General features: G+C 47.5%; 1 protein-coding gene across 2 annotated transcripts in view; it reads right to left on the reverse strand.

Moving 5' to 3' along the window:
• Nucleotides 1-19097, reverse strand: part of LOC119966251 — a 142089-nt gene that overhangs the window by 27860 nt on the left and 95132 nt on the right. For both annotated transcript variants that reach the window (XM_038797613.1, XM_038797612.1), the window contains exons 9-12: nucleotides 17852-17918; nucleotides 4007-4114; nucleotides 3480-3575; nucleotides 3249-3359 (exon numbers count right to left, since the gene is read on the reverse strand). In XM_038797613.1, the coding sequence (XP_038653541.1) occupies nucleotides 3249-3359; nucleotides 3480-3575; nucleotides 4007-4114; nucleotides 17852-17918 (382 nt within the window). The remainder of the gene's footprint in view (nucleotides 1-3248; nucleotides 3360-3479; nucleotides 3576-4006; nucleotides 4115-17851; nucleotides 17919-19097) is intronic.

Raw genomic sequence — 19097 nt, forward strand, 5'->3', positions numbered from 1 at the left:
AGACAGCACTTTAAGCTGGGGGCCAAGTCAGGTGGGATGCTGATTAGGGGGAATCATGGGTTCAAGCCGGGGAAAATGGATGCGAGGTTTCCGGGATGGAACGAGAGGGGGATTAAGGAAATTAAGGATTTGTTCATGGGGGTGCAATTTGCAAACTTGGAGGAGTTGGATGAGAAGTATGCGCTTGTGGTACCGGTTTTGGGGGGGAGGGGGGGGGGGGGGGCAATGTTTAAGTATGTGCAGATGCGGACTTTGCGAGGAATGTTTTCCCAACCCTCCCGATAATGCCTGCCTCCTCGTTGTTGGAAGCGATGCTGTCAGTGAGTCGGGGGTCGTCTCGGTGATTTATGGGAGGATTCTGGAGGAAGTTAGGGTGTCTATGGAGGGGAATAAGACAAAGTGGGAGGGAGGGCTGGGAGCGGTGCTGGAAGGATTGTGATGTGAGATGCTGTGGAGGGTTAATGCTTCGACTTCGTATGTGAGGTTGGGGCTGATACAGCTGACTATTGTACAGGGCACACACCTTAACAAAGTCAAGTGTGAGCCAGCTCGAGTTCAAGGGAGTGGAGGATGTCTGTGAGTGATGGGGGAGGGGCCCTGTGAATCATACTTATATGTTTTGGTCCTGCCCGAAGCTGGAAAGAATTTGGAGGACGGCATTCAGTACAGTCTCTAGGGTCTTGCATGCAGATGTGGAGCCCAGTCCCCTGGAAGACCTGCGGGTGGGTGCAGAGGCAGATGTTTTGGCCTTTGCCTCGCTAATTGCTCACAGGATCCTGTTGAGTGGAGGTCAGCTTCTCCACCTTGTGCCTCGGCGTGGCAGGGGGACCTGGAGTTTTTGACCCTAGAAAAGGTGAAGTTTGCACTGAGGGGGGGGGGGGCAAATGAGGGGTTCTACAATTGTTGGAGTTTGTTTATCATGCACTTTCAGGAGTTGGTTACCATTGTTTGTTGGGAGGAGAGGGTTTTTTTGTATTATAAAATTGTATTGTAAAATCAAAAAAAAAAAATTTCACTAACACCCATTAACTGTCTTCTGCTCATGTCACATTTGGGATGGGGTGGAGGGTGGCACAATGGTTAGCACTGGGACTGTGGCACTGAGGACCCGGGTTCGAATCCCGGCCCTGGGTCACTGTCCGTGTGGAGTTTGCACATTCTCCCCATGTCTGCGTGGGTTTCACACCCATGACCCAAAGATGTGCAGGTTAGGTAGATTGGCCATGATAAATTGCCCCTTAACTGAAAAAAAATAACTGGCTACTGACCATGAAGTTATAAAATTTTTCTTTCTCCTTTCCTCTTACGACATGGTATTACCCTGGTGGTTTCAGCAGATAGAGAAACACGGTTTGCTTTCCTTTTTTTAAAAATAAATTTAATTACCCAATTATTTTTTCCAATTAAGGGGCAATTTAGTGTGGCCAATCCACCTACTCTGCACATTTTTGGGTTGTGGGGGCGAAACCCACGCAGACACGGGGAGAATGTGCAAACTCCACACGGACAGTGACCCAGAGCCGGGATCGAACCTGGGACCTCAGCGCTGTGAGGCAGCTGTGCTAACCACTAGGCCACCGTGCTGCCCCCGTTTTGCTTTCCTGCTCTAACTGCTGAGGTGCTTGTGACCAACATTCTAAGGGCTTAGGAGCCTACAGGTGTCCAAACAAAGATTGCCTCAGATAGCCTATGGCCTCTGACTAGCGTGGTATGTGTGTGTGGCGGCTTTGGGAGAAAACGGGGGGAACGCGAGAGCCCCAATCCGCATCCACTTCCATGCATCTTTTCTCCATTATCCTTCTCAAGGACCACCTGCAATTCATTGCTAGCCACAAGCTGAAGAGCAATTTGTTGTACTTCAGTGAAACTGGACAGCCAAAGTCAGGTTTTTTCCGATTTTCACCTTACTTCAACTGGCAGAATGGAGTGTGCGGGCTGCCCATGATGAACAACATGCACTTGGCTGCTGCGGCATAGAAATCTCCATCTAGGTGGTCACTCCTTCCGCAGAGGTGAGCAATAGCACAAAGGCCTAAGATATTGTAGCACTCCCACCCGAAGGTTCAGTGTCTGAGTTTAGTTGGACAGAGCTGGGGTCTTTTGGCTTCCAATGGGGATGCTCCACTGTTGTCTTGTCTCCAGTATCTGCTTATTTGCGAGTGTATGGCACACCAAGTGACAACCAATCTATCAGCCTTGGAGGCCCAACCAAGCTGTGTGTATCTGAGCTAGTGGAAGCTGTGCATGAATAATGCAAGTGCTTCCTGCCATTGAACCAGTTACAGCACTATATCCTTAAGAAAGGGACAATACTCCTGCTGCACATTACTTCAGCCACTTCCAGTTAAGCTATGCTTTCACGTTTCATTAATTAATTTACATTTTTCAGGGAAATCACAAGAGTGTATAAAGAAATGTGGCGGATATTACATGTATATATGTTTTTAGAAGGTGTTTCATAGGATGCCAGACAAGTCTTGGAACTAAAACGACAACACATTATATGAAATGAAATGCAACAATAATAAAGAGGTGGCAGAGAATATGGAGGCTTTTGTAATAGCAGGCTCTGGCTATGGGTGTGTGCCTCAACAATCTATGGTAGGATCACTTCCCATCCATTTGTTTAAGTTATATGTACACAAGCTAGAAAGGAAATAGGTCATAATTTATTAATTGTGGCAAATGAGCAGGATGGAAATCTGTGAATGAAAATGCAAAAGTGACAGGCTGGTGTAGTTGGTAGAAACATTTCAATTCAGAGAAATGGGAAGTATGTTTAAGCAAAAGCAGGGAAATGAAGAACACTTTGAAGAGGAGGTTTTTTCAAAAAGATGCTTAAACAGAAGTGCAGATGGAAAAGACAAAGACAGACAAGATTATAAGTATAAGCAAGGTCACAAAGTTGAATTTTATTAGGTTGAAGTTGGTTTTATTCCAGAATGGGTTGATGAAGACAATTTTAAAGAAACACAAGGATATTAGTCCCAAGGAGAAGGAATAATTTGTAATGTCAGCTAGCATGGAAGCCGGGAAAAATGTTAGGTGCCAAACAGGTTAATGCGAATGGATCAAGGGAGTGGGCAGCTGGTTGCATGGATAAGATGACCTCCAAACTGGCATTAGGGGAAATAAAAGAGAAACTACAGACAGATGCAGGTTCAGAATTAGGACTGGGGATGTCACGAGGGAAGTTGAATTGAAAGGCAGTACAAGTTTAGGAAGTATTTCTGCATAAAATACTCTACCTTGAGAGTGTGGCATTCTTGATTCATATGAACTGGAATTTCCCATGTTACCATGCTGACCAAAACTACTCCCAAAGTTCTCATATCTTGAAAAGTTGCCTGACTGTCCATCTGAAATACCAAAAGCATAAAAGTTATGGCAAACAAATATATTTCAATTTCTTGTACCAACCAAATGTCATCAGGTTTTTTTTGGCCAAATTGGTGTTCAAACCTAATTAAGTAACTTACCTTGTGACCGTAGCCTTCTTGGATCATAGGCACTGGAACTTTCCATATTAACACGATCAAAACTGCTTCCAAAGTTCTCTCGTCGTGACTGACTATCTAAAACATCAAAAAAATTGAACTGTGAAAGGATGACATACTTCACTCAGCTAATTGTATTAATTAGATGCAATAAGGGAGGTTTTCTGCACATTTATATGATGAAAATTAATTCACTACAACTTCCAGGGAAAATGATGGTTTAGTCAATTCCCTGGGCACAAATGTCCCTGGGACAGGGGTACAAATCTGGCCATGCAGCTCGTGGAATTTAAAAATCATAGGTATTCTCAACCGAGGGCTCTGGGCTCTCCATTGCTTAATACATGCAAGGCTGTGATAACAGATTTCTGGTTTCTCAAAGAATGAAGAATTCTGGGGGCAGAAGAGTTGTAAACAAGATGAGCCATGGTCATATTGAAGGATGGAGTCGGCTTGATGGGTCATGTGGTCTACTCCTCCTGTTTCTTATGTTCTTAGGCTCACCCTACCTTGTGATCGTGCCATTCTTGGTTCGTGCGAAATGGAGCTTGCAGCATTCATATTCTGACCAAAACTCAAGTTTTCACGGCGTGAAGATCTGGAATCTAACTGACCATCTGAAATATCCAAAGCAAAGTAGTTCTCAATAGGCAGATACATTGCAAATACATTTTTCACATCTAATTTCCTTTTACTGTAGTTACAGGTTGTGAAGATTTAAGGATATACTCTTTAAAAAATATTTTTATTCAGGCAATTGTAATTATTTCAAGAAAAAGAGACAAACAGCACCAGTAAAGGTTAACGTGCAAGATCAGTCGGCAGTTAGGAAGACAAATGCCATGTTAGCATTCATGTCGAGAGTGCTGGAATACATGACCAGGGATGTACTTCTGAGGCTGTATAAGGCTCTGGCCATTTGGAGTACTGTGAGCAGTTTTTGGCCCCGTATCTAAGGAAGGATGTGCTGGCCTTGGAAAGGGTCCAGAGGTGGTTCACAAGAATGATCCCTGGAATGAAGAGCTTGTCATGTGAGGAACGGTTGAGGGATCTGGGTCTCTACTCGTTGGGAGTTTAGAAGGATATGGGGCGATCTTATTGAAATGTACAGGATACTTTGAAGCCTGGATAGAGTGGATGTGGAGAGGATGTTTCCACTTGCAGGAAAAACTAGAACCACAGGACACAATCTCAGACTAAATGGACAATGCATTAAAACAGCGATGACGAGGAATTTCTTCAGCCAGAGGGTTGTGAATCTGTGCAACTCTTTGCCGTACAAGGCTGTGGAGGCCAAATCACGGAATGTCTTCAAGACAGAGGTAGATAGGTTCTTGATTAATAAGGGGATCAGGGTTATGGGGAGAAGGTAAGAGAATGGGGATGAGAAAAATATCAGCCATGATTGAATGGCGGAGCAGACTCGATGGGCCGAGTGGCCTAATTAGAATCCACAGTGCAGAAGGATGCCACTCGGCCCATCAGGTCTGCACCGGCCCTTGGAAAGAGCACCCCCCCCACGCCTCCACCCTTTCTCCGTAACCCAGTAATCCAACCTAACCTTTTTGAACGCAAGGGCAATTTGTCATGGCCAATTCGCCTAACCTGCACATCTTTGGACTGTGGAAGGAAACCAGAGCACCTGGAGGAAACCCACGCAGGCACGGGAGAACGTGCAGACTCTGCACAGTGACGCAAGCCGGGAATCAAACCTGGGACCCTGGAGCTGTGAAGCAACTATGCTAATCAAAATGCTACCGTGCTGCCCAAAATTCTGCTCCTGTTTTATGGTCTTAAGAATAAACATTGCTCAGAAACCACACTCCAGATACCCAAACCCCTCCATCCCAACCCACTTCCTCTGCCGTTTTCCAACTATAAGAAACAAAGAAACCACCCCCCCCCAAAAAACATTCTCGCTCCCCCTCTTCCATCCCCTCCACCAGATTTGAGCTATCCCACTCCCTGTCATTCTGGTGTGCTCCATGTGCCTATCCAATAACCTATTGAAAGTTCCTAAAGTGTCCGACTCCACTATCACAGCAGGCAGTCCATTCCATACCCTAACCACTCTCCGAGTAAAGAACCTACCTCGGACATCCCTCCTATGTCTCCCAACCTGAACCGTATAGTTATACCCCCCTTGTAACAGCTACATCCACCCTAGGAAATAGTCTCTGAACGTCCACTCTATCTATCCCCCTGATCATCTCATAAACCTCTATTAAGTCGCCTCTCATCCTCCTCAGCTCCAAAGAGAAAAGCCCTGGCTCCCTCAACCTTTCCTCATAAGACCTATCCTGCAAACCAGGCAGCATCCTGGTAAATCTCCTTTGCACCCTTTCCAATGCTTCCACATCCTTCCTATAATGAGGTGACCAGAACTGCACACAATACTCCAAATGTGGTCTCACCAGGGTCATATATAGTTGCAGCATAACCCCACAGCTCTTAAACTCAAGCCTCCTGTTAATAAACGCCAACACACGCCTTCTTCACGGCTCTATCCACTTTGGCAACCTTCAGAGATCTGTGGACATGAACCCCAAGATCTCTCTGTTCCTCCACATTCCTCAGAACCCTGCCGTTGACCCTGTAATCTGCATTCAAATGTTTTCTACCAAAATGAATCACCTCGCACTTATCAGGGTTAAACTCCATCTGCCATTTTTCGGCCCAGCTCTGCATCTTATCAATGTCTCTTTGCAGCCCACAACAGCCCTCCACCTCATCCACTACTCCACCAATCTTGGTGTCATCAGCAAATGTACGGACCCACCCTTCAGCCCCCTCCTTACTTTCTTCATGAGCTGGCCATGGGGAACCTTATCAAACGCCTTACTAAAATCCATGTATACGACATCAATTGCTCCACCTTCATCTACACACTTAGTTACCTCCTCAAAGAATTCAATCAAATTTGTGAGACAAAACTTACCCTTCACAAATCAGTGTTGACTATCTCGGATTAAGCTGCATCTTTCCAAATGGTCATAAATCCTATCCTTCAGGACCTTTTCCATTAACTTACCGACCACCGAAGTAAGACTAACTGGCTTATAATTACCAGGGTCATTCCTATTCCCTTTCTTGAACAGAGGAACAACTTTCACCACTCTCCAGTCCTCTGGCACTATCCCAGTGGACAGTGAGGACCCAAAGATCAAAGCCAAAGGCTCTGCAATCTCATCCCCTGCCTCCCAAAGAATCCTTGGATATATCCCATCCAGCCCAGGGGACTTGTCGACCCTCAAGTTTTTCAAAATTGCTAATACATCCTTCCTCGGAACATCTACCTCCTTCAGCCTACCCGCCTGTATCACACTCTCATCCTTAAAAACCTGGCCCCTCTCCTTGGTGAACACTGAAGAAAAGTATTCATTCAACGCCTCTCCTATTTCTTCTGACTCCATGCACAAGTTCCCACTATTGTCCTTGACCGGCTCTACCCTCACCGTGGTCATTCTTTTATTTCTCACATAAGAGTAAAAAGCCTTGGGGCTTTCCTTGATCCGACCCGCCAAGGACTTCTCATGCCCCCTCCTAGCAATCCTAAACCCTTTTTTTAAAGCTAATTTCTTGCTACTTTGTAATCCTCAAGCGACACAACTGCACCTCGTTTTCTCATCCTGACATAACGCTTCCTTTTCGTCTTGACAAGACATTCAACCTCTTTTGTGAACTATGGTTCCCTCACATGACCATTTCCTCCCTGCCTGACAGGTACATACCTATCAAGGACACCCAGTATTTGTTCCTTGAACAAGCTCCACTTTTCATTTGTGCCTTTCCCTGACAGTTTCTGTTCCCATCTTATGCTCCCTAATTCTTGCCTAATCGTATCAGAATTACCCCTCCCCCAATTACAAACCTTGTCCTGCCGTATGGACCTATCCCTCTCCATTGCAATAGTGAAAGACACCGAACTGCGGTCACCATCTCCAAAGTGCTCTCCCACAAACAAATCTAACACTTGGCCCGGTTCATTACCCAGTACCAAATCCAATGTGGCCCCCCCTCTTGTCGGCCTGTCCACATATTGTGTCAGGAAACCCTCCTGTGCACACTGTACAAAAACTGCCCCATCCGAACTGTTCGACGTATAGAGGTTCCAATCAATATTTGGAAAGTTAAAGTCAACCATGACAACTACCCTGAGACCTCCACACCTATCCATAACCTGTTTTGCAATTTCTTCCTTCACATCTCTATTACTATTTGGGGGCCTCTAGAAAACTCCTAACAATGTGACCGCTCCTTTCCTATTTCTAACTTCAGCCCATATTACCTCAGTAGGCAGATCCCCTTCGAACTGCCTTTCTGCTGCTGTTCAAATATCCTTTATTAACAATGCTACTCCCCCACCTCTTTTACCACCTTCCCTACTCTTACTGAAACATCTATACCCCGGAACTTCCAACAGCCATTCCTGTCCCTGTTCTAACCATGTCTCCGTAATGGCCACAACATCGAGTCCCAAGTACCAATCCACGCTCCAAGTTCACCTACATTATTCCGGATGCTCCTTGCATTGAAGTAGACACACTTCAACCCACTTTCCTGCCTGTCGGTACACTCCTGCGACCTTGATACCCTCCTCAGTGCCTCACTACTCTCAACACTGGCTTCTGGACTACAGCTTGTTTTTCCAGCCCCCTGACAAATTAATTTAAACCCCCCCCAAAGAGCCGCAACAAATTTCCCTCCCAGGATATTGGTGCCCCTCTGGTTCAGGTGTAAACTGTCCTGTCTGTACAGGTCCCACCTTCCCCAGAATGTGCTCCAATTATCCACGTACCTGAAACCCTCCCTCCTTTACCATCCCTACAGCCACGTGTTTATCTGCACACTCTCCCCGTTCCTTACCTCACTAACATGTGGCACCGGCAACAAATCAGAGATGACAACATGGTTTGTCCTGGCTCTCAGCTTCCACCCTAGCTCCCTAAATTCCTGTTTTAAATCCCCGTTCCTTCTCTTACCTATGTTGTTGGTATCGATGTGTACCACGACTTGACTGTTCCCCCTCCCCTTAACGATTGAAAACACGGTCCGAAACGTCACGGACCCTGGCACCAGGGAGGCAACATACCATCCGTGAGTCTCTTTCGCTGCCACAGAACCGTCTATCTGTCCCTCTAACTGTCGAGTCCCCAATAACTATTGCTCTCCCTCCTTCCCTTCTGAGCCACAGGGACGGACTCAGTGCTGGAGATCCGTTCACCGTGGCTTAACCTGGTAGGTTGTCCCCCTCAACAGTATCCAAAACGGCATACTTGTTACTGAGGGGAACGACCACAGAGGATCCCTGCACTGACTGCTTCCTACCAGCCCCTCTCACTGTCAACTATCTATCATGATTCTTCGGAGTAACTACATCCCTGAAGCTACTATCTATGACCTCTGCTTCCCGAATGATCCGAAGTTCATCCAGCTCCAGTTCCCTAACGCGGTTTCTGAGGAGCTAGAGATGGGCGCACTTCCTACAGGTGAAATCATTTCCGAGAACCCCGGGGACATCATGACCACATTCAACAGCTTTCTAATATTCGCTGACAGCTGCCGTCCCTTCACGAACCTAGTTTGGTCCTCATCTATCACCCTCGGAACACAGTCCTCTAGACAGGTTGCCAGCACCTTCGGCAACAGTTTCGCATCCACATTTAGCAGCGATATAGACGGTACAATCCACATTCTGTGGATCCTTATCCTTGTTCAAAATTGAAACCTCAAACAGTGTGGGTGGGAGGTCCCCCTTACTGACAACTTCACTTACATCTCCACTAGAAGGGGTCCCAATTTCACGCCAAACATTTTCAAAAACTCTGCTGAAACCCGCCCAGACCTGGGGCATTCCCGGAATGCATTGAACCCACGCACCCCATTTCTTCCACCAGCCCGATCTGGGCGCCAAACCTCTACTCGACCACTGGGAAATCTAGTCCATCCAAAAACCGCCTCATGCCTTCATCCCCCACCGGAGGCTCTAGCTGTACAGCCGGTGGTAAAAAGGACTCAAATACCCGCATTTGCCTCCCCTGACTCGGTAACCACCTCATGTGACAGTCGAGGTGTATTCTACCCAAGATCTTCCCGATTAGTTGAGGTTGTAAGCTACCAGACAATGCCTTGTCAATATCTAAAGAAAGACTCGCTGTCTTGGATGTCTAATTATAGTATCAACAATGTTCCTTGCTTTCACTACCTTTGGTATACGAGATAGACTATCACTTCGGGGGCTATCTTATCCTTAACTGCAGCTAAATCTTTCTTATTCAGAGAGCTGGGTATGGGTAATTCATCCTCCAGTAGTCGCAGAGGTGAGAATATGATGAGCCTTAGTTAAATGTCACACTTATTTGCAAAAATAGGCACGGATCTGTATGGTAAAATAAATACCCAATTTATTTAAAGAATAAGGCTAATACAAGTTTTTAATCAATGGTACAGTTTGGCAAATACAGGATATGTGATGAGCTAGCCTTTGAACTCCCCAACTACATAATTGCTTAAGCTATAAACAATTCATACTTGGTGTTTAGGGTAATTTCCAAGGTGGTGCGTGTGAAATTAGACCCGGGTCCCTGGGAGGCCATATTTGGGGTGTCGGACCAGCCAAGGTTGGAAATGGGTGCGGAGACAGATATTATAGCCTTCGCCTCGTTGATCGCCCGAAGGCAGATCCTGCTGGGATGGAGAGCGACCTCTCCACCCTGTGCCCTGGCATGGCGGGGGGGACCTGTTGGAATACTTGACCCTTGAGAAGGTTAAGTTCAAACTGAGGGGAAGCTCGGAGGGGCTCTACAAGTCATGGGCACTATTTATTATGCACTTTCAAGAACTGGATAACATTGAACATTAGTTGGGGGGGGGGATGGGTGGGTGGGTTGGGGGGCTATGTATGTTAAAGATGGCTATGGGTAATCCCGGATTCCTTTTTTGTCATTTGTTTATGTTAACATGCGGGCTGATGTTTGGGGGTTGGTGGGAGGATGGGATCGTTGTTATTGTTATGGGGTTTGATATATTTGTTGTTGATTATTGTTTGTTGTTGGTGGGGGTAAAGGAGAATAAAAATATTTTTTAAAAAACAATTCATACTTACAATGGCTAAGTTCAATACTCAATCAAGAGCAGAACTCTACGAGTCGAGATAAAGGCAGCGGCTTGGTCAGGTAAACACTCAGCAATCTCCTAAACAGCTCTCGAAGCGAAAAAACTTTTCACAGCCTTTGCTTAAACATTTATAAGGTTTTTTTACTTAGGGAGTCGAAGGGAGTTATAGCAGAGCACCTGCTTCTGAAGATACTAGATCAACTCCCAACAGTTATTTCTAGACAAACAGTAGCCTCCCTTAGTTGGCAAGGCCACTAGACAAGCAGTAGCCTCCCTTAGTTGGCAAGGCTTATTTCTCGACAAGACCACTAGACTTAATGAGCTCACTTGCAGCTGGGTTTTACAAAGATAATGTTTGTAGTAATAGTTAAAAAACATTATTGCGATAAGTAATGGTTTACAATAGATATATGACTTCACCAGTCATCAGTTTTTAAATATAGAGTTAAATCATGATTTAATATAAAGTCAGTTCTGATCAGTTTTTAATGAAATGAAAATCGCTTATCGTCACGAGTAGGCTTCAATGAAGTTACTGTGAAAAGCACCTAGTCGGCACATTCCGGCGCCTGTCCAGGGAGGCTGGTACGGGAATCGAACCGTGCTGCTGGCCTGCTTTAAAAGCCAGCGATTTAGCCGAGTGAGCTAAACCAGCTCTATAATATAGAGTGGATACCGCCACACTCATTCCCCAAATCTTTCATCCGATCAATCTTCCTCGCCACCTGTCGCCTTAACCGATGCGCTCGTATCTTGCTGGCATTTCCCCCCCACGTTCATATATATCCCCCCCCCCGGACCCGATGCAGCTGCCCTACCGCCTTCCCCACAGACACAAGCTCAAATGCCACCTGGATCTTTTCCCTTTCTTCAACAGCGTCTCCTCAGGAATCGCCGACAAGTTCCGATCCATCTCCAGAATGGCCTCCACTTATAAGAACAAAGAAAAGTACAGCACAGGAACAGGCCCTTTGGCCCTCCAAGCCCGTGCATACCATGCGGCCCGACTAAACTACAATCTTCTACACTTTCTCGGTCCGTATCCCTCTATTCCCATCCCATTCATGTATTTGTCAAGATGCCTCTTAAATGTCACTGTCGTCCCTGTTTCCACCACCTCCTCCGGCAGCGAGTTCCAGGCACCCACTACCCTCGGTGTAAAAAAAACGTGCCTCGTACATCTACTCTAGACCTTGCCCCTCGCACCTTAAACCTATGCCCACTAGTAATTGACCCCTCTACCCTGGGGAAAAGCCTCTGACGATCCACTTTATGCCCCTCATAATTTTGTCGCCCCTCAACCTCCATTGTTCCAGTGAGAACAAACAGAGTTTATTCAACTGCTCCTCATAGCTAATGCCCTCCATACCAGGCAACATCCTGGTAAATCTCTTCTGCACCCTCTCTAAAGCCTCCACATCCTTCTGGTAATGTGACGGCCAGAATTGAACACTATACTCCAAGTGTGGCCTAACTAAGGTTCTATACAGCTGCAACATGACTTGCCAATTCTCACACTCACTGCCCCGGTCAATGAAGGCAAGCATGCCGTATGCCTTCTTGACTACATTCTCCACCTGTATTGCCCCTTTCAGTGACCTGTGGACCTGTACACCTAGATTTCTCTGACTTTCAATACTCTTTAGGGTTCTACCATTCACTGTATATTCCCTACCTTCAATAGACCTTCAAAAATGCATTACCTCACATTTGCCCTGATTAAACTCCATCTGCCATCTCTCCGCCCACGTCTCCAAACGATCTAAATCCTGCTGTATCCTCTGACAGTCCTCATCGCTATTCGCAATTCCACCAACCTTGTCGTCTGCAAACTTACTAATCAGACCAGTTACATTTTCCTCCAAATCATTTATATATACTACAAACAGCAAAGGTCCCAGCACTGATCCCTGCGAAACACCACTAGTCACAGCCCTCCAATTAGAAAAGCACCCTTCCATTGCAACTCTCTGTCTTCTTTGACCTAGCCAGTTCTGTATACACCGTGCCAGCTCACCCCTGATCCCGTGTGACTTCACCTTTTGTACCAGTCTACCATGAGGGACCTTGTCAAAGGCCTTACTGAAGTCCATATAGACAACATCCACTGCCCTACCTGCATCAATCATCTTTGTGACCTCTTCAAAAAACTCTATCAAGTTAGAGAGACACAACCTCCCAGTCACAAAACCGTGCTGCCTCTCACTAATATGTCCGTTTGCTTCCAAATGGGAGTAGATCCTGTCTCGAAGAATTCTCCAGTAATTTCCCTACCACTGACGTAAGGCTCACCGGCCTGAAGTTCCCTGGATTATCCTTGCTACCCTTCTTAAACGTAGGAACAACATTGGCTATTCTCCAGTCCTCCGGGACATCACCTGAAGACAGTGAGGATCTAAAGATTTTTGTCAAGGCCTCAGCAATTTCCTCTCTAGCCTCCTTCAGTATTCTGGGGTAGATCCCATCAGGCCCTGGGGACTTATCTACCGTAATATTTTTCAAGACGCCCAACACCTTGCCTTTTTGGATCTCAATGTGACCCAGGCTATCTACACACCCTTCTCCAGACTCAACATTCACCAATTTCTTCTCTTTGGTGAATACTGATGCAAAGTATTCATTTAGTACCTCACCCATTTCCTCTGGCTCCATACATAGATTCCCTTGCCTATCCTTCAGTCGGCCAACCCTTTCCCTGGCTACCATCTTGCTTTTTATGTACGTGTAAAAAGCTTTGGGATTTTCCTTAACCCTATTTGCCAATGACTTTCCGTGACCCTTCTAGCACTCCTGACACCTTGCTTAAGTTCCTTCCTACTTTCCTTATATTCCACACAGGCTTCGTCTGTTCCCAGCCTTCTAGTCCTGACAAATGCCTCCTTTTTCTTTTTGACGAGGCCTACAATATCTCTCGTTATCCAAGGTTCCCGAAATTTGCCGTAGTTATCCTTCTTCCTCACAGGAACATGCCGGTCCTGAATTCCTTTCAACTGACACTTGAAAGCCTCCCACGTCAGATGTTGATTTACCCCCAAACATCCGCCCCCAATCTAGGTTCTTCAGTTCCCGCCTAATATTGTTATAATTAGCCGTCCCCCAATTTAGCACATTCACCCTCGGACCACTCTTATCCTTGTCCACCAGCACTTTAAAACTTACTGAATTGTGGTCATTGTTCCCGAAATGCTCCCCTACTGAAACTTCTACCACCTGGCCGGGCTCATTTCCCAATACCAGGTCCAGTACAGCCCCTTCCCTAGTTGGACTGTCTACATATTGTTTTAAGAAGCCCTCCTGGATGCTCCTTACAAACTCTGTCCCGTCTAAGCCCCTAGCACTAAGTGAGTCCCGGTCAATATTGGGGAAGTTGAAGTCTCCCATCACAACAACCCTGTTGTTTTCACTCTTTTCCAAAATCTGTCTACCTATCTGCTCCTCTATCTCCCGCTGGCTGTTGGGAGGCCTGTAGTAAACCCCCAACATTGTGACTGCACCCTTCGTATTCCTGATCTCTACCCATATAGCCTCACTGCCCTCTGAGGTGTCCTCTCATAGTACAGCTGTGATATTCTCCCTTACAATAGCGCAATTCCGCCACACCTTTTATATCCCCCTCTATCCTTATCTTTACCTTTCTAGCCGATCCCTTTCACCCCATGCGCCGAGATCGTGACTCCCCTCTGATCACCGCCTTCAACGTTTCCCACAATAAGCAGGCATAAATCTCAGCCATCCTATTAAGCTCCACATAGTTGGACTTCCAGCGCGGCACGCATGTGGAAGTCACACGTTGGGTGGCTCCTGCTCAAGGTTTTCGTTTTTGGAGTTTAATGCCCGGTTCCAGGGGCAGTTTTTGAATGAGCTGGTGCAATAAGACAGAAGGAAGGTGGATACTGTCAAAGACCCAGAAAAAAAAAGCACTGGGAAGAAGGGGACGAGCGAAAGTATGCTGTCGAGAGAACAGGTCAGCCCGGCAGCAGGCAAGATGGCGGAGGTTGGGTTGCTAGGATCACGCCCTTCATAGTAGAGACTTTGACCGAGGTGATGGCTGGAGAGTTTGAGAGGCAGTTCGCCAAACACATGGCTGCGATGAAGGAGCTGGTGGAGGAGGCGATGGCCCCGGTGAAGGCAGGGTGTTGAAGACATCGGCTGAAGTACAGGAGCAAGGAGAGAAGTTGAAGGAAGCTCTGTGCAACATAGTGACCAGTTCACCTCGATGGATGAGGAACTGCGGAGGCCAACAAAGGACTTAGAGCCAAGTTGGAGGACCTGGAGAATAGGTAGAGGCAGTTGAATTTGAGAAATGTGAGATTGCCTGAGGGGTGGAGGGTCCGAGGCTGACCGAATACTTTGTGAAGATGTGGGGAGGGACAGAGCTCATTGGTCACACAGGCCCAAGCCGAAGGCAAATGAGCCGCCAAGGGTGGTAATAATTTGTTTCCACAAATTCCATGTCAACACAGAGGTGTTTGTGAAAGCCGAAGGATTGGGGTTGAAATGAGAGTTGGAACTGGAGTTTGGCTTCAAACTGAAGGGAGGGGTGAAATGCTGTGTACAGCCTTATCTCTTGTTTCAGGATGTGTATTTGTTTTGCATTTGTGGGGGGGGGGGGGGGGGGGGGGGGGAGAGAGAGAACAGTTGGGGGTTTGGTTTTTGGGTTGGTTGATGGGGCAGGGTAGTGTACCCTCTGCTGTGGGCTCCAGTGAGTACAAGCATATTGGGCTTTGGGGGTTATGGTAGCTTTCTGGGGCGCAGTCTTTGCGCACTGCTTATGTTCGAGTGTCCTGTTTTCAGGGACTGAATTTTAGGGCAGGGGCCTCAACACTAGCAAGCAAAGATCGGCTAATGAATGGGAGTGTAGTGGGGGGAGGGGCCATGGTCATTGGAACCTGGTTGAACGGGTTTCGATGGGCCTGGGAGGTGTGAAAGGTGCAGGCACGGGCTCGATAATGGGAGAGATGTTTTCAAGAGCAAGTGGAGTGGGGATTCCAAGAGGGGGAGGGGTTGATGGCAATAAAGGGATGGGGCGTCTGTGTGTGGCGACAGACCCCCGGTCATAATAGTACCATGAGGGAGATTTGGGGACCGGTGAAGAGGATGAGGATCTTTACATATTTAAAGAGCCTAAAGGCCGACATGGTGACGCTGCAGGAGACTCATCTGAGGATAAAAGATCAGGTAAGGCTTAGGAAGGGTTGGGCGAGTCAGGTTTTCCATTTGGTGGTTCAATAACAGGGCTCGGGATTTGCTGTATTGGTGGGTAAGAGGGTGAGGTTTCAAATGGGGAAGGTGGTGACGGTCAAGGGGGCCAGATATGGGTACGTTGGGTTGGTGGTGCTGGCAAGCGTATATGGCCCCAACTGTTGCCCCACAGTGTACTCGAGAATTGACTTTTCCATGGTGGGGAAGGTGTTATTGGCAGAGGTCAAAGGATAGGGGTATTCAGCAATATTGATTTCGGACCATGCGCCACATTGGGTGGATGTGGTTCTGGAGAAGGGGATGGCACATAGGCCGAGGCGGAGAATGGATGTAGGGCTGTTAGGGGAACAGAGTTTTTGCTATAACGATTGGGATGGTGATCGAGGGATATGTAGGGTTTAATTGCACGGGGGAAGTTTTGCAGTCAGTGCTTTGGGAGGCTCTGACGGCAGTAGTAAAGAGGGGTGGGGGGGAGCAGGGTGATTTTGTTTAAGGCTAAGGTGGACAAGGAAGAGAGAGGGGAGCGGCAACAATTGATAGAAGAGACGCTGGAGATGGATAGGAGGTACGCAGGGGATCCGGACCTCTTGGTAAGGAAGAAGGAGCTTAAGATGAAGTTCCACCAGTTGTCCACAGGGATGCGATGCGCCAGTTGAGAAGGTGGGGGGGGGGGGGGGGGGGGGGGGGGGGGGGGGGGGGGGGGTTTTTTTTGTCTTGGCCGGCCAGTTCAGGAGGGAGGCGGCGGCGAGAGGGATACTTCAGATGTGGAATAAGATGAGAAAGCTGGTGGGGGCCCCGGAGCAGATCAACAAAGTATTTGAAACCCAGGAACAGAGTGGCGCAGCGGAAGCGTGCTGGGCCCATAACTCAGAGGTCGATGGATCAAAACCATTTTCTGCTAGTTACTTTCCGTTACAATAAAAAGACTCATTTAACAAAGTATTTGAAGAATTCTATAAGAAGTTACATAGGTCGGGGCCACCGGGAGAGGAGAGAGGAGGGAGTTCCTGGACGGGTGGAGTACCTGAGGTTGGGTGATGAGGATAGGGCAGGGTTGGAGGGGCCTGTGGGGGAGGAGGTGAAGGAGACAATTGAGAGCATGCAGCCAGGGAAGACAGCGGGACCCAACGGGTTCCCAGTGGATATAATAAATTTAATGATAAGCTGGCTCCGCTGATGGTGGGAGTGTTTGAGGATGCGATGGTTCGGGGGGGTCTTGCCACAGATGTTGGGACAGGCTTTGATTTCCCGGCAGTTAAACAAGGATAAGGACCCGGTGGAGTGAAGGGTCATATAGGCCAATATCCCTATTAAATGTAGATGCCAAGATATTGGCAAAGGCTTTGGCAGCAATGTTGGAAGGGTGTCTCCCGAAGGTGATGCGGTTCCCGAGGGAAGGCAGCTGTTTTTGAATGTGAGGAGGTTGTTAAATGTGACCTTGGGCGAAATTCTCCGACCCCCCGCAGGGTCAGGGAATCGCCCGGGACCGGCGAAAATCCCACCCCCGATCGGACCCCGGGGGGTGCCTCCACGGTGGCTTGGCCCGCGATTGGGGCCCACCAATCGGGGGCGGGCCAGTGCCGTGGGGGCACTCTTTTTCTTCCGCCGCCGCCACAGCCTCCACCATGGCGGAGGCGGAAGAGAACCCCCCTACCATGCATGCGCCGGTGGTGACGTCAGCGGCAGCTGACGCACAGGTGCATGCGCGAACCAGCGAAGGTCTTTTGGCCAGCCCCGACGCCAGGCGTCAAAGGCTGTTGGCGCCGGTTTTGGCGCCGCGCCAACCACTCCGGTGCGGGCCTAACCCCTCAATATGAGGGCTTGGCCCCTAAAGGTGCGGAGAATTCCGCACCTTTGGGGAGGCCCAACGCCGGAGTGGTTGGCGCCACTCAGCTACGCCGGGACCCCCCACACCGCCAGGTAGGGGAGAATCCCACCCCTTGTCTCCGGCAGAGGGTAAGGAAATGGAGGTGGTGGTGGCACTGGATGAAATCCGGAATCTCTCCAGTTAGTTAAGCAGAGTACAGGAAACTTACAGTTATCTGTAGCTCTTTTTCCAATGCTCCCTCCAGGAAGGTCAATGCGGGCATCATCCAGGATAACCTGAAAATCACATTATTTTTAAAAAAAAAGTTAAGAAGCAGCTTATAATTTAAAAAATCTGCAGGTCAAACATTAAAGCATTTACACACCACTGGAGCTGTGTCAGGCAAGGACTGTCAGAACTCCTACAAATCCCAGAAGCGCAGATCTTAATGGCACTCAAATGGATTAGCCATCCACCATCTGATCTGGCTAACAACAAACACATGCAGATCTTACTCTCCTCTACCAAAGTTGCTCACCAACTATCTGGAGGCCAATAATAATAAACCAATAATGGTTTATTTTCTGCACAACCGACTGTCTCCTCAAACCTACCATTCCCGTTCTTTCAATCAAGTAAGAGAGGTTCACATGCTTTTTGGTCACCGAGTTGCTCTCTTGCTTCCCTTTGTCCACCAAGGGAAAGGTTCCTCCATGTCCTAGCCTGAAACACATGCATTTGCCTAATTGTTCTTCAATCACCCCATATGCGCTCTCTGAGCTCATCTTGTCCATGTGGCCCAACTCAAGTTCCCTTCATCCAATTTCAATAGAACTGTTGACCACTCAACTTCCATTATGATGCACGCACGCTGGCATTTAAAATAGTTTCCTGTCCTCAAGCTTCTACTCCTCCTTTTCTTTCTAAAATTCTGCTCGTCACACCCTCCCCATTCCTGTAACATCCTTCTGCTTTCAGTTTTCTCCTTCTACTCACCACTCCCTGCCTAAAGACCTAAAAAGAGAACAAAGAACAATGCAGCACAGGAACAGACCCTTCAGCCCTCCAAGCCTGTACCGCCATACCACCCTTAGCTAAAACCCTCAGCACTACCTCGTGCCATATCCCTGTTGCTAATGTGATACTGCGATCCCATTTCTTTCATCCCACCAATGGCAACTATGCTGCCTTCAGCTGTCCACGCCCTATTTGTTGGAATTCCAACCTTAAATTTCTCTGGGCCAGGGTTTAAAAATCTCCAAAGTGTATTGTGGAGTTCACCTGAGCTTTTTTTTTGCATTTGGCTTGGATGAGCATAAGAGCCGACACTTCAGGTGTTATTCAACAGTCTTCCCAGACACTTTAATCAAAATAAGCTTTATTCCAAGAACTGAGTTAACATTTGTATATGAACAAACAGCAAGAATTTTCATCAATTACAAACATAAAGACACCCCACAGCTACAATAATCTAT

The sequence above is a fragment of the Scyliorhinus canicula genome, chromosome 5 (assembly GCF_902713615.1).
Source record: "Scyliorhinus canicula chromosome 5, sScyCan1.1, whole genome shotgun sequence".
Taxonomy (NCBI): domain Eukaryota; kingdom Metazoa; phylum Chordata; class Chondrichthyes; order Carcharhiniformes; family Scyliorhinidae; genus Scyliorhinus; species Scyliorhinus canicula.